This window comes from Typopeltis vanoorti, chromosome 22 (genome assembly GCF_054136105.1).
Source record: "Typopeltis vanoorti isolate ZY-2024b chromosome 22, IOZ_Tvanoo_1.0, whole genome shotgun sequence".
Lineage (NCBI taxonomy): Eukaryota > Metazoa > Arthropoda > Arachnida > Uropygi > Thelyphonidae > Typopeltis > Typopeltis vanoorti.
The window spans coordinates 8982792-8999547 of record NC_143570.1 but is presented as its reverse complement, the minus strand read 5'-3'; the positions used below and the strand labels follow the sequence as shown (position 1 = coordinate 8999547).

The window sequence follows — 16756 nt, the reverse complement described above, 5'->3', positions numbered from 1 at the left end:
GTTATTGTAATTGCTATTACCATGGTACTTAGCTTCACTGAAAGAGAATTATAAATTGTTTAAATGCAAATTTAAAAAAGTGCAAAAAACAAGCATATATACATGCAAACATTCATTGTATTAAACATTTAAATATGTATATGTATTCTTCATCTGTTAGATAGGGACTGAAGCAATGGTAATCTCTTTTCTTAATTGGTTATCTATAAAACAGTATTCTGGATCTTTTAGTTAGGCTCTAATGCTTTGGCAATGAAATATTGACAAGTCCCATCTCTTCATTATTAACCAGTATACAGTATCTGTGTTATTGAATAATTTGTTCAAAATTTGCTTTATGTTCAAAGAATATGTTTATTTAGAACTGATTTTTTTTCCCTGCATATTTAATAAATGAAATATTCTATTATAATCAGTATACTGGGGATATTCAATTGTTTGCAGATGATGCAAAGCAGGATGAATTATGGGGTATAGCAGTGGTCATACAAGACAACTTAAACAGCCTGAATGGGCAAAGGAGTGGGAATATCAGTTCAATATTGAGAAATGTAAAGTTTTAAAATTTGGAAAACAAAGATGGGATGCAGAATTTATGCTTGGGGGGGATATATTGTTGGAAGTGGAGAAAATAAGAGATCTTGGGGGGTGATGGTGGATAAGGATATAAAATTTAAAGAACGAATTACCAAAATTGTGAGGACAGCATGGAATTTGACAATGATGTAGAGTACACCAACTTGTAAAAGTAATGAGATTCTGGTCCCATTGTATAAGGTCATGCTTAGGCTGCACATGGATTACTGTGCACAGATTTCTTCATCTGGTTTTCAAAAGGATGAAAAGATGAAGAGAATCAATCATTTCTGACACAAGTGATTGACTAAGGTAGTTTCTGGTCTCTGGAATATTGAATATGAAGAAAGGCTGAGAAGACACAATTTACAGAGTCTAGTGGATAGACTGTAAACTGCATCTCTACACGTCTCTATCAGAGGCTTGTATATCTCCAATAGAGATGTATGTAAAAGTTGGTAAGGGGGTTGTTAAAGGATTACTGTTGAAGAATTTTTCATAAAATGGGAAATGGGGAGAACACGTGATCATCCCTGGAAGCTTCATAAGGAGGATGTGAGCAATGAGAAGCAGGTTTTTTTTGCATGGAGAGTTGTGAATAATTGGAATGCATTGCCTGAGAAGTTGGTACCTGCAGAGAATGTGTTTAAGGCACAGTATGATCTGTGTGTATGACAAACAGAATTCTTAGATGAGCCTTTCATTCCATGGTGGGGTGGGGGGGGGTCTTAGGATGATAATAATATTATGTATATTGTGTTTTATTGTTAGAATGACAAGAACTATGAAACATCTACTGAAAATGCTCTGTTTTTAAAAGTATTCTTCTGACACAAATGACAAGAGAAGAAAGAAAAGAAATGTATCACTAATTTTAAAACTGCAAGTACTAAGAAAAAAAACAATAATTAAATCTCTTTGTATTAATTTACTTATTTATAATTTATACAATAAAAAGTCTAAATAACATCATTTTATTATTTGAACATCAAGCACATTTTATGCATAATACATATATTAATATTCTATTCAAATGATGTTATAGCTGAAATCTTTGAGAGAGAGAGAGAGAGAGAGAGAGAGAGAGCAATTCTGGAACAGAGCTCTCTAAAATAAGATTTTTTTCTCTTTTAAAATAACTTAAGTTAAAGAAAAGCATTATAAATAAAATACTGAAAAATTCTGAGCAAAAACCCTAAAGAAATGAATTATTTATATTTCAATTAGTTTATTTTTTTTTTCACTGCTGAGAATACAAAGTGAATTTTAAAAGGACAAACTCAATCAGAATTTCTAACTTTTGAACACATACCTTATGTCCATACTTTTCAAGAGCTTGAAGAGCTTTATTCAACAAGATACTTTTGTTAGTTTCCAACTAAAAAAATTTCAATAATGACATTTTTTAAAAATAAAATGAAAGATATTATTATAGATTCTTCACTAATAATAATCTTTCTAAACTTCTTGCTGAAGACCTGTTTTCTTATAACAGATTCGTTTATTACAGAACAGAAATATTAAGTCCTTTATTGGTTAGAGATATACTTTACAAAGTGAACAAAAGTTTTCAATTTTTTTCTCTCAATTACTTTGCATGAAGTAAAAAAAAAAAAAAAAAAAAAATCTATGTCAAATAGCAGCATAACCCAATCATCACTTACTACTAAGATGCCAAAAATGCTGACCACTAATTTTTTTATTGATATAATAAAATAGAAACAACTACAAACACATGAAATGTCATCAAGTTGAAATTTATTAATGTTCCATGCAACCAGCTGTTCTGGTTGTCTGAATATAGCCAAGCTGTGGGTTTGAATCTTTCCAGGGGCATAGATGTTTGTGAGCATTTTCAAGTGGCAGATTGGTGTGAGATATGTCCTGATTATTGGAGGCCTGAAGAGACTTGAAAAAGTTCTATGTTTGGTTTTTACAGCAGAGTTTTTGAGCTACGTAAAAAATAAATAAAAATACAAAAAAATCACATGTAAAATTAATAAAAAATAGAAAAAAAATTTTTGTGGGTGGGAGTCATAAAAAAAGTATTGCAAAGGCTGATGCTAAACTAAAATGTGTTCAAATCAGTTTATAATGTTAATACAAGGTGACAAAAGTGAATTGAAATATGCTCTCTGCTTTTTTTATTAGTCTGTTTTGTGATGGTTCTGTTGATGTTCACATTCTTCCAATTCAAAAATAATTTTTGTTTGAAGCGATGATAATCTTACTTTTTAAAAAGCTCACTACACCATATGTTCCTTAACAAGAAATTAAACTCTTGTTTTCATTCATATTTTACTGCAGTGTAAGAGAACAATAAGAAGCAAACAGGACTTGCTTTTTTGTCTGCTGTGAGTAAATGACATAATTCTAAGTAGCTGCTATATAAAACACTTATCCAATGATGTACACATACACTGCCTTACATTAGTCATTCCCTAAACATGTTTCAATGTTTACTGGATATCATTAAGTTGAAGGTGAAGATACTCCTGCTTAAATAAAAGCAAAACTGTGTACTGCTGTATATTAATGCTCTGGGGCCCTCTCATTGTTTGAGACCCTTATATTGGCCCTAAGTTTTCAGGGTCCCCAGCTAGAGTCTTGTGTGCCTGTACATACGTATGGCCCTAACACTGTATTTGCATCTCCTTTGTCCAATACATTGATCACCTTGTTATAGTACATAAGCAAGTTTGAAAAACATGACCTCCCTTTAACAAACCACGTGCCCATGTATTTTTTTTTAGGACAGTGAATTCCACCTGAAAGGTTGTGGTCAAGGTTAAAATTCAGAAACTCTGTTCCAGAGACCAAACATGGAATTTTCCCTCTGGGCTCCAATAAGTAGCAATGGCAGTTTTACATTACATGATGATATTCATCTACCAGCTAAAAATATTCACAAATGTCCATGCCTATAATGGGATTTGAAGTTGCAGCATACTGAGTAGGAAAAAAATGCTATCCATCAACCATCTAAGCTAGCATCTCCTCATAAAAAAAGAAAAAGAAATAAAATAACAATAAAAAATTTAAAAAAAAAAACACGCAAGCTGCAAAGTTACTTAGGGTGCAAACTATTTTTTGTGTATGTACTTGGGTAAAACAGAGATGAAAATCATAATATGATTGCTGGCCTGGTTGGCCAAGTAGTTAGCATATCCGCTCTCTAGCCAAAAGGCTGCGAGTTCGAATCCCACATTGGGCATGGATGTTTGTGATTGTCTGTGAAAATACTAATGGTGGTGGGCGGTAGATGGCATTAGTGTAGTTGCGGTTCTTTGTAGTTGGTAGATTTAGTGGAGAAGGAGAGTTGAGAGTAGGTGCCCTCCCTTGATGAGTCTTTGGACTCCCTGGAGGTATCATGTAATAATAATAATAACAATGATAATTTCTTGTCAAATATACTATTCAACCCAATGAAAAAATTTGCTGCCACTCCATTCTCTGTTAGTACAGATTCTGTTGCATTAAAATATTGTAATTTATAAGAAAATGAAAATTTAAGAATATTAGTGATATGATATCTGAAATGAAAGAATTTTTCCATTCTTCATTAGAGAAAAGATGAATAACATCAGCTGGAAGATAGTAAACAGCATCTCAATCTGGCTTTCCTTATGCAATGTTATTATAAAACTCAAACTCAGTTGCAGAGGGGTATGAAAATCTCATGAGCTAAAAAGCTTTGTATACATGTTGAGAAAACTCTAGGACAAACAATGAATCATAAAAGTCAACACAGTAGAGTTGCATAATTTTACTCAATTTAAGATTACAAATCAGGATTAAGACTTGTTACTTTCATATCATATGCTTTTGATATCCAAGAAGAAAGTTGGTGGTGGTGATGGGTGGTAAATAGCATTGCTGGTGGTGGTGGTGGTGGTAGTAGCATTGCTGTGTAGGTGAATAATTAAGTAGTAGGGAAATGGAGAAATGTGTGTGCATTGGAGTGGAGTAGAGTGTCCTCCCATGATGAGTCCTTGGAGGTGTCACATAATAATAACATACTAATGAAAAGAATATCTTCCTATACATATATAAATGTTGGCTAGCACTATCCTGAATTAACTAAGTTGGGTCAGTGAGTGACTAATTTGCATCAGAAGCAGATGCTGAAGAGCTGGAATATATTTCGACAAGCCTAGAGACCTTCAATAGTGCAGTGGCGGTGGCAGTAGTCTTGTACTTGCAAATGAAAATCACTTCTTACCTCTAGACTTTCACAAACATCAAAGTCAACACGGTAGTTGAACCTCTGCACAGAAGAGTAGAGGAAGCTATCTACTCAATCAGCAGGTCAGCAAATGAAATAGGCAAACTGACATGGTATGATCCACATAATTTAATTTTATTTTGATGTTACTAATATTATTAAATACTATGTTGTGCAATGTTGTTGATGAAAAGTTTCATCAGTTGATAAACTATAATAAACATTCATCCCTCTTTCTTTTTTCTGTTTATCAGCTGAAGTACACATACTCTCAATCTGAACTCATAATCTGCATCCTTTCACAACTTATTCCCTTGGAACCCAGGAGAACAAATCTGTACATTGGTCCAGGTGCAGTCATACCAAGGCCTTGTAAAGAGACAAAATAACTTGGTTATCCTTATATGTAAATGTTTGCTTCAGCATTGCAATTATCCTTTGAGTTGTACTTGCAACTTTTTTTTTTATATTTAACCCATGCATGAAAGGCAGAAGAGCTATAGAATACAGATGCTGTGTGAGGGCAGAATCAGGAGTAATCTGTTCATATTCTTCTTGAATTGAAAATTGTAGTCCTTTGGAAATGTCTCATGAGAGAGAGAGAATGTTCCACAGAATTGAGATTGAAAGAGGACTGAGAGTAGTATGTTTGGTGAGTACAGTTTGACTAAAAGGATGTTGAGCAGCTGTAACACGAGTTCCTGTAGATCTGGCAGAAATAAGAGGCATAATAGATGATAGTTCTGTTGAACAGTAGCCATGGAAATATCTGCAGAAGAGACACCATGAAGAAACTGATCTTCTATGGGAAAGTGGCTGAAAGAGTTTGTAAGAGAAGTATCATTTATCAAATGTACTGCCCTTTTCTGAACAGCATCAAGAATGGTCAGGCAGGTCTTAAGTGCACCACCCCATACATGAGAGCAGTATTCCAACATTGGTTGGATTTGGGATTTATAAAAGTAAATAACTGTTCAGCAGAGAAGTGCCATTTTGATCAGAAAAGGATACCAAGTTTTTTGGAAGCTGTTGATGATATAAACGTAATATGATTGTGCCAGGAAAGGTTTGGAGTAAGAGTCAGTCCAAGATTTGGTGTCAACTGTTTAGCTGAGCATTATCAAAAGTAAGCAGAGAAGATCTGAGGTCTTTTTTTTTATAGGAAAATAAGCAAAATTGCGTTTTGGAAGTATTGAAGTTGACTAGGTTGCTTTCGCCCCAACAATCAAGGATACAGTGGAGATCAGTATTCAGAGCACTTATTATAGATGATCCTGAACCTTCAGATGTTTGAGCACTGCAAGGATTGAGTAAAACGAGTGGAGTGTGCTGTTGCCAGCAAAACTATGAATAGGGTTTGCAGCTAATGAGAGCAGTTGTTCATATAAATCTTGAAGGTGGGAACAGCCAGAACAACCCTTTGTGACCTTCTAAATTGTGCAACATGCACACTATAAAACTTTTATACCACTATACTTGAGCATTTGTAGATCCATATCATCTACTCCAACTGCCTTTCCACATTTCATATTTCTGATAGCTTTATCCAACTCCAATACTGAAACACACTCATGACTCTATTTCTCCTTGATATTTTTGGCCACAGATATGTTACTGCAAATTTCATGTAACCATTTTTCAAAGTAATTATTCCAGATATCCAGAAAATCTTTACTTTCGGTTTTCATGCCATCTGTATATCTATATTGCTGATTCCTTTATATGTTTCTTTCATTTCTAAGCTCTTTCAGCAGCATTCAGAACATTGAACATTTTGCTCCCTTCTTCAAATTTATCTCCTTTAATGTTCTTAAATTGTTTTTATGACAAAGACACATATTCTGGGAACTTTTCATATGAATGTCTTTTCCATGAATTGTCTCTTTAAATTTCTTGTGCCACCATGAAGTTCTGAATTTCTATCCTTGCAGACAACTTCACTATATGCCTCCCTGACTGAAACAATGTTTTCTTTGGATGTTGCCAATGGGTCTCTCTAAAGTTTGAGTCTTTTATTCTTTGACTCTCACCTTTTACCCAATAACATTTGTATATTTAATATTTGTCAATAAGTCTGCAGTTCACATGTGAAAGATGCTTGACTGATTCTTTTTAAAACATTTGCACACATTTTTCTTTTTAAAACATTTGCACACATTTTTCTTTTCAATAAGATCTTGCTGAAAATCAAAATGGGAATCACTTCCTATTTCAAATCCTGTACTGAATCAGGTATGAAAATATCACTATCAACATTAACACAATCAATAAGATATTTCTCATTTCCTGTGTACTTTCTCTTCATGTGAATTATGTATACTTCATGTTAGAACATCACATCAATAATGACTAATACATATCCTCAACTGAAATTTGGAAGGTCTTTAAAATTATTATTAGCTTTGCACTTTTCCCCAAATTTTCTCAAAATATTGCTGTATTTCTTGGATTCATATCTTTTGTCAGCTGCCCTCTCTAATGACTCAAAACATTTCTTGTACTCGTTCTCTAATAGAACTTTCTACTCAACACAACAATAGTCTAATAGTTTCCCATTTTGAAATTTGTCCACATCATTCTACTTGAAATTGCCTACTATACTAGAAATATATTTTTTGTTAATTCTGAAAGCACAATTTGCAGAGAAGTTCAGTGAAATTCTCTGGATGTGAATTTTCACTAACTTCATTAAAATTACTCAATAGTTCTGATAATGAATTCATTACAATAGGGAGGATTGGGAAGGATTCCATATCCTCCCAATTTCAGATTACATAAAAACAGGCTTTCCAGATTCACCCCATAAATATAAGTGAATTTGTTCCAAATGATGACGTTAAGTTGTTTCCAGTTTGCCAAACCATACTTTATCCCATATTTCCTATAACTGGATTTGTGCATATTTCTTCTGATATCCTAAGTCAGAATGTGTTCAGCTAAGAACCTCCATTTTGTGATGTCCTTTAGCTAAAAAATCTATTTATTTATTCTATCAAATTTATGTTTCTCCTTCTAATTCTAACTAATCTTATTTTTTTAAATCATGATTATATCTTAACTAACTGCACTGAATAAGCAAGAAAAGATGCTGAGGAATTTATTATCACAAATGATCTCATACAAATTTTTCTTATGCTTAACACAATACCAGTTAATCCTAATCACTATCTACACAATTCTGATCTTCTCCCCACAGTATACTCAGGTAATCTTCAGTTTACTGTAGATGTTGTAGAAAGTTTTTTTTTTCACTTGGTCATAAATTAAATTAAAAGACCAAGAAATTATATTCTTGTTTAATCTTTTAGTTCACACATGAAGTTTCTTCACAACAAGGAGGCTATTTATATATAGAGGTTATTGATTTCACTTTAATTGCCTTAGTATCCCATAATGCAAAGCACACATCCTTTCAGATGCATATAACACTATGCATTATGGGAAAGGCCACTACCCCGGAAGAGATGTCATGGTTGAAGTAATGCAGTCACTTGGGAAATGGAGTAAAACCAGGTTTAAAATTGCTTGGTATCTTTAACATAATTATACCCAAGTTAAAAATACTTTCTACATTTATATCTCCTCCTGAGATTTTTATTTAATAAGGTTAAAACACCTTATGGTAACTTGTTTTGGTAAAATACTATAAGCTCTGCATTACTAAATCTTTGTATTTCTAGCCTGGCTCCCAGAGACCTCAATAAAGGTCGAAACCGGTCTGGGTAGTGGCCCCTTGCCTTTAATATATATATATATATATATATATATCCCATATGCAAGTAGTGAAAAGGTGTCACACCTTATTATTAAAATCATCTGTTTAATCTTTTATCCAAGTGTAAGCAAGCAAAGTTTGCATGTGAAGTTTCTTCACAATTAGGCTACTTATATATAGGAGCTGATTCACATTAATCCTTAGTATCCCTGTAGAAAATCCAGGATCCTAAATCAAAAATAACAATTGTAATACTAAAAATGGGACATCACTGTTAAGGAAGAAATGTTTATTCATGTTGTAATTTATAAATAATTTTTTTAAAATCAAAAATAACAATTGTAATACTAAAAATAGGACATCACTGTTACTGAAAGAAAACTATCTGTAAGAAAGAATGTTTATTTAAATTCTAGCTTGGTGTAATTTTTTATTTTATTTTTTTCACTAGAGGTCATGCCAGTAGAATAACATGTGATCAAATCTTTGTTTCTCTAGCTTACAGTTTGTAATGTAACGCAGCTTGTATAGTATAACTGTATGCTCCATGATGATCTTGATATGAAGATCGAAACGTCAAGATAATAAAAATTATTTATAACACGGTTGTAAAATCCATAATTTATAAAATAAAAGGAAACAAGAATATACTTTCTTGGCATTTATAATTTAACTGCAGATGTGGCCTGCAAGACAGATCAGAACCAAGTGTTAATATCTTCTCCCACAGGACAACATTTATATAAGAAAGCCAGCATGCATGAAAGTTATTGCTCAAACTTGCTCCCACGTTTTATGTACTTCAATGCTTCTATTGTATCTTAATAATACAGAAAACCACAAAAACAGTCTTCTGAATTCTTACTTTTAAGCAATTTCTTGCTCTGATGATCTTATGCCCTCACAGGCCAAAATCAGAGGAATTTTGTCAGTCTCAACACTCAAATTAGCCTGTATAAGGTCAACAATTATTTATCATCAAATTATAGTCTGACTTCAATACTTTCTGAACAGACAAACCCAATAACATTCAATTTCTGCATTACCCAGAAACTTCTTGACTAATGTGCAATTACAAATACAGAGTTTATTGCTGTCATTGAAATGGGATCTTCTTGCTTATATCACCAATATCTGATGACATGCCATAAAAAGTTGGGTGGGCACTGAAGTTGTTGATCTAGAAATCTCTAAGATACTTTAACAGGTTTAGTAAAAAGGCCTATTAAGTAAACTCCCATCTTATGGTCAATGTCCTGGCTTCTGTAACTATGTCATCAGCTTTGTTTCTTGCTTGTTACATATTACATATGATAGAAGTCGACTCTTTATCCTCAAACTTTGCAATTAATGCTAGAGTAATACAGGATTTCCCAAACTGTGTTCCGCTGAAGGTGAATAAGTGTTCCACGAGAAGTTCTCCTGGAATTTGTCGTTTTAGTTTTCTAAGCATTTTTCATGAATAAATATTTTATAGTGGAAATATTCTGAGGAGAATAATATTCGTGAATATGTCAAAAAGCTCAGACCCAGAACGCCTAATAATATCTGTGTATAGTTAATTTTCACACATCGAAACCTTTCAATATTTGGGAAAGGGAATACCGCTTTTTATGACCAATCATAAAAACTGCCTGCAAGCGGATTATAACAACGGGCGGCGTATCCTCTGTTCTCAAAACAGAAGGAAATGACATCTGTAGCAAATGGCAGTGACCAAGCGGCATATTTTTAAACATGGAAATATCCATGAATTATAGTTAATTTTCACACATCAAAATCTTTCAACAATCGGGAAAGAGAATACCGTTGTTTATGACCGATCATAAAAATTGCCTGCAAGCCGATTACAACAATGGGTGGAGTGTCCTCTGTTCTCAAAACTGAAAGAAATAACATCTCTGTTGCAAATGTTATTGCCCAATAGGCAAGGGAGTATAAAGAAAATTTTTCCACTAAAATTGAAGATCAAGGTAGTCTGTATCCAGTTCTCAAATCTAGTAATACTGAATACTTTCTGCACAAGTTCATATTGTAGGGTTAAAGTTTCAAAACTGTAGTGCCATGATTTTTTTAAAGTAATAGGCATGCAGATTTAAATTTTAATATGCCTAAGAGACAAGGGGCTTTGTTTAATTTTGGTATTAAGAAATCTCTTATTGAAGATGTTTGATGCAACAGATAGTGAGTCATCCACCAACAGCCTACAAAGCGATCTCCAGGATGTACAAAAGGAGGGGGAAACTACCAGCATACAGGAGAAAAAAGTCTGCATTCACTCGTAAGTACTTATGATATTATACATTTTTGGTGATCAGAATGGGATATGTCAATGAAAATCAGCATGAATTAATTTAATGATGTTGGCCTGGGAAACTACAATATGCTACAAGATTTAATTAGTCCAGTGATTGATAACTGATTTAAATGTAATTTTATATTTGTCAACATGTCACACCGTATACATAAGTGTACTAATACTCTTTATGATTATGGTATAATTAATCATCAATATTGTAATGTGTTAATAACTAATTAATAATTAATAATTATTAATTAATACATTACAAAATAACCACGGTGTTCCGTCATAGGAAACGCTGCCATATAGAATGAAGAAAATACCGTATTGTGTATGACCTTCTCTATTTCACAGAAAATCTCATCAATCAATGTATAGTTTTGTTGATGAAGTTATACTGTGATACTCTTTATAATTTGACAAATCTTGCACTGCATAACTCAACAAAACTTAAGACAAAAACACAAGTATCACCATTTCAGCATTTAAGGAATTAGGATTTTTACTTTATTTTTCTTCAAGAATGTTGGACCTTTCTAACCACTGAATACTGTTTTCACATTTGGGGTGGCCCGAAATATTCTTGAAATTTGTTGCATTTCTAATTAACTCTTTCCAAGGTCATCAGAAATCACACCGGTAATTTTACTCCAGTCTAAATCTTTTAAGATACATTTAGTAACTTGTCACCATCTTCTTCACAGTTCAACTCCAAACTCAGCGAACAAAGGATTTTCTGTTCATTCATTCCTTCTACTGTTGTCCTATAGAGCAGACTTCCTTTTTTACTTCCTACAGAATATAATCTGTAGTTCTTGAAATTCAATGTTAAATTAACAATTTCGTATTTTATCTTCGATATTTGTCCATCTACTACTATAGTACTGTATGCAAGTATGTGTGAAAAATTACTATTAAAACACGTGTGTGTGCACACGCATACAGCTCAGAGATTTTATATCCTCTGAGAGAGATCTTATTGCATAAAGATACCTGTGAGATTTCCATATATACACATCACATGTATGTCACCGTGAAATACGGATTAATTATTCACATTAACAAATCTTTCATTTTGTGTCTCATAAAACATCATCGGTGTGGATTTGAGAACAATAAGAAAAATTTGAATAAAAAAAAACAGTGAAATGCATTCATTATGCTGGAGCTCTTTTAGAAGGCAGTCATGTAGTACTAGGATGAAACACTGGGATGTGCATGTTATTAATATTGTTATAACAGACCTCCAGGGTATCAGGAAATCATCAAGGGAGGCCGCATATCACTCACATGCATCATACCTTCTCTTGAATTCATTCATGCTATTTGCACACACAACCTCCAAATGCAAGCCATTCCAGTCGTGCACTGATCTATGAAAGAAAAATGTATGTCTCACCCCTTTCTTGACTATAATCATTCTCAACTTCTCACAGATGCCTTCTCATCTTCTCCCCACTCTACATACAATGAAAAAATTCCATCTACTGGTATCCTGTATGATCCTTTCAAAAGTTCATAGATCTCTATCATATCACATCACCCCTCTTTCTCCTGTCTGCTAGAATCTACAGTGCACAAATTCTAAATTTCTTCTTCCCCTCAACTCTTCATAATCCCACGTATTGATGAGATTATGAAGAGTAGAGGGAAGTAATTCTCAGAGGGAGAGTAACTCTCAAACCAACCCAACTCCTCTTAATACATTTCATAAAAACCATGTGGTAAGTTCACAGTCAGTTTTCTACTATCTACATCTGATGATGTTTTAAACAAAAGAGCCAGCTCCCATCATGTTGCTGGTTTACCATGTATTAACAGATTTTTTTAATTCCTTTTTTCTTTATTTTCAGTTCTTTTAAATTCATAGTTTGCATAATTCATCTTTTTGGCTATCTGATATGTATTTCTACCCTGTTATTGGTACCTTATGTTCATCACTTTTAATTATATATCATCTCAGCTCTAATGAAGTCTTGTAAAAAAAGGTAACCTTCAAAAATGTCACACAGGCATGTCAAATTAATATCCTTTAATTAGAAGCTTCATTTAATTTTATTTCTTTTAGAGCTAAGGTTATAAAAGGGACTGCTCCATTACCAAAAAAAAGTTTTGCTTTTTTTTTTATATAGCATAACGATTTTGCAAACTTTGGAATAGAAAGAAAACTGTTATAATTTAAGTTAGACTAATGTAGTAAGGCTTCAGCACTTTCTTTAAACAAATGTTCAAATTTATAATTAGAGCTATGCAGGAGTTTGATGTTATCTCATTGGATCTCATGGTTAGTATTTTTAATTCCATGTAAAGCTATACAGATTTATGATATTTGATAACCTGGATATGGCTCTGATGTTGTGAAATACATTTTTTACTTACTGTTTGACCAAATAAGACAAGCTGCAGGAACATGGAACTTTGTAAACATCAGGCAGCAATAATGGTAATAGTTAGTCTTTTGGAGAAGAAAATGACTGTGGATATGGCTGAAAGGTTGTAACAATGAGTTAAAATTTCTACAAAATCTTTGCCATGTGGTCAGAAATAACATAAGGAATAGGTCTGTGGACTTCTCCTTCTCTTGGAAGATGTTGACAGTAACTGTCAATGATTTTTGTGTAAATCTTGGATTATAACCATTTAGTAGAGCAGTCTGCTTAATAATTTCCAATTCAAGTAGAAGAAATACTTCAGAGGAGCAATTGCTCCTGACAATTCTTCTACTTCTTCTTCAAAGTAAATTTTGTCCAAAGTTAACACATGGAATTGACAGCATCAGCTATGAGATCCAATGGGATAATTCCATAGATACTGTAATTAGAGCATAGCTGCAATTATAAATTTGAATATTCATTCAAAGAAAATGCTGAAGCTTTGCATAAAAGAGAGAAAATACAGAGTAACAATCGCAACAGAAAAACCACTTACTTTGAAAGAGACAATAAATGCTTTTGGTACCCAATGGCAAACAAGTGGTTGAAGTATTTTGGGAACAAGTTGAAGATGGAGATTCAGTGGTCCATCCATTGACTGAATTTTATGCACAACCTGTTATAAAAAGATAATTTCTTAATAAAACGGACATTACTATTCCAGTTATTTTCTTTCTGCATTAAATATATTGTGAAATCATTAATATATGAATGATTTTACACCCAGTGTGTAAAAAGATAAACAAAAACTAAAATTTTCCTTAGCATGCTGATAGTCTTATGACAAATCCATCAATATTACAAAATATCATCTTAAAAAGAAATATGACTTTTTCATTACTTCAACTTGGTATCACTTCTGAGTCCAGCTTCATTGATGAGACCTCAATAAAGGTTGAAACAGGTCTGGCTAGTGTCCCTTCCCATCAGTGGCATAGCTAGAACTTTTGCTGCCTGGGACGGTCCCTGAGTTTGCCGCCCCTCTCAACACACCAAAAATACTACAAAAAGTCAAAATGGCGTATAGAGAAATAGATTAAAACACTATGTTTATTTTTGAAGTAAAACTTTAATTTTGACATTCTAAAATATTATTTTTCTTGCTTTTCTGTTAACAAAATCATCGATGATGACAACAGCGAAGTCTATTTCACACTAACCTAGGTAATTCTTAATCTATTTTATTTAGAAAAACTCCTCTCACAACTAGCAACATTTATAGCAATTGTGAGGAAAATTCGCAGTAGTATTACAATATTTGGAACTCAGTTCTCAAGACTGTATTTTAGAATTAACTGCAAAAGTTCAAAGCGGTTCAAAGTGCTGCTCGGGGAGGACCACCCCTCCTAGCTACACCACTGCTCCCCATCATGCATAGCATTATACATGTCCATAAAGATATGTGCTTTATATTATGGGATACTAAGGCAAGTGATATGAAGTCATTAGCTTCTATATCAGAGTTGTTCAGTCCTGAAATTACTTCAAACACAAACTTTGTTTGCTTACATTTGGATCAAGGATTAAACCAAGAATATAATTTCTTGGTATCATTAATTTATAGTATAACCAGGTGAAAAAACTTCCAACAAAAAGAAATAAATGATGAACATTATTTTGTGTTCACAGTGAAGTAGAAGTATTTACTTGACCAAATAAAATAAAAATAAAAAGAATTACACAAAAAATTTAATATCACATGCTTTCAATTAAATTGTTCTTTTTAGAGTTTTCTTATAACTGTATTGATAATGGATATGAAACTTAGCCAAAAATTTTACAAATGAAAATAGTAAACGTAAGTGATTCTGGTAATAACATTTTATGATGAATTCTTCTACTTACGTCTCTCAATTTTTAGACAAATTCAAAGTATTTTTTTCAGATCAAGTTATATTTTATAAATCTGTTCAATATTCCATATAAATAATGGACAAACATTTCAGCATAATATCTTTCAATACATTATAAATTTAAGAGATCTTAAGAGATTTAAAAAAAAAAAAAAATTCCCCCATCTATAAATGGCAGTAGTCAATTTACAGATCACTATTGGCAGTACAATATGCAGTTGTTTGAATTATGGCTGAAACAACTAAGGCTATATGCACATGATGCCTGTTAATTGCGAGTATTCTTCTGGCTGGCTTTGAGAATAAAACTTGGAGGAAAAATATTTTTTTTTTTTATAATGTGAATAAGCCTCTAATAAGCCAGTCAGTAATAAGTCAGTCTCAAACTGGGTGACAAAAATCATCTATCACCTAGAGACTTTCACAAATGTCTGTAGCAATGTGGAATTTGAACCTACAGTGTGTTGGTCAGTTGGTTCTTTGCATCTTACATGGGATTCAAACTCAGAACTTTCCCACCTTTTGGCACTGTTCTTACCAACTGAGCTTTAAAAGCTTATGCAAAGAAGAAAATCAGATATATGCATTCTCACAATTCATTTTTCTCTAATTACTAGAGTCACAGAGTTGAACATTATGAATATATGTTAATAACAGAAATAAAGATATTTTAATCTTATTTTCTGAGTAAAACATTATTATTTTTGATAAATGTCATGTGATTTTGTTGAAAATATTTCATCATCTTTCCTTTGTTTGAAATGGAATATTTCAGATACATAGCCATTGAGGATTTTACTCTTATTTTCTGATAGTCCAAATCAGAGTATCTCCTTCAGAGAACTATATAATGACTGAAAACATATCAGTTCCATATAGAAAGCAAAAAATTTCAAGGAAAAAAAACTAACATAGTCAAATTGCATCTAACAAACATATATAACAACTGCTATAGATTCTCAATCTCTCTCTCCTCATAATAAACATTCCATCTATAAATCCCCATCCAATATCATTTGTAACAATCTCCTTTGCACCTTCTCCAATGTATCTGCATCACATTGGAAACAAGGAGACCAGATCTGCACACAATAGTCCAGATGATGTCATATCAAAGCTTTATAAACAGGCAAATGACGTCCTTATTCTTGCATGTCAATGTTTGTTGCAGCATTGAAATTATCCTCTGAGTTGTATTTGCAATCATTGTTATATAGCTCCTGAATTCAACTTTCTATCTACTATAACTCCAGGATCCTATCCTGGTCAGTTTCTTATATAATCCCACCAATATAATATGACATCAGATATCTTGTTACATGAAAGTGCATAACTTTACATTGAACTGACAACAATTTTCGCATGCCCAGAATTCCAACCCATTCAAATTATTTTTCAATTACTGAATATTGCATATCAACCACATTCCTGATTACTCAACCCATCTTTGCATCATCAGCAAACATATGTATGCCACCTGTCAAATTCTTCCCAATAAGATTAATGTAAAGAATAAATAACAATGGACCAAGAATAAATCCATGGAGTACATTACACATCACTTTAAGTTTTACAGACTCACATCCCCTATACACCACATTTTGATATATCAGTCAGTCATCTTTTTACCCAATTCAGTAGTTTATAATTCAA

General features: G+C 32.8%; 1 protein-coding gene across 1 annotated transcript in view; it reads right to left on the bottom strand.

The window, feature by feature from the left end:
• Positions 1-16756, bottom strand: part of Ppcs (phosphopantothenoylcysteine synthetase) — a 178095-nt gene that overhangs the window by 51398 nt on the left and 109941 nt on the right. Inside the window, exons 5-6 of the mRNA XM_090412409.1 lie at positions 13747-13866; positions 1889-1954 (exon numbers count right to left, since the gene is read on the bottom strand). Of these exons, the coding sequence (XP_090268535.1) occupies positions 1889-1954; positions 13747-13866 (186 nt within the window). The remainder of the gene's footprint in view (positions 1-1888; positions 1955-13746; positions 13867-16756) is intronic.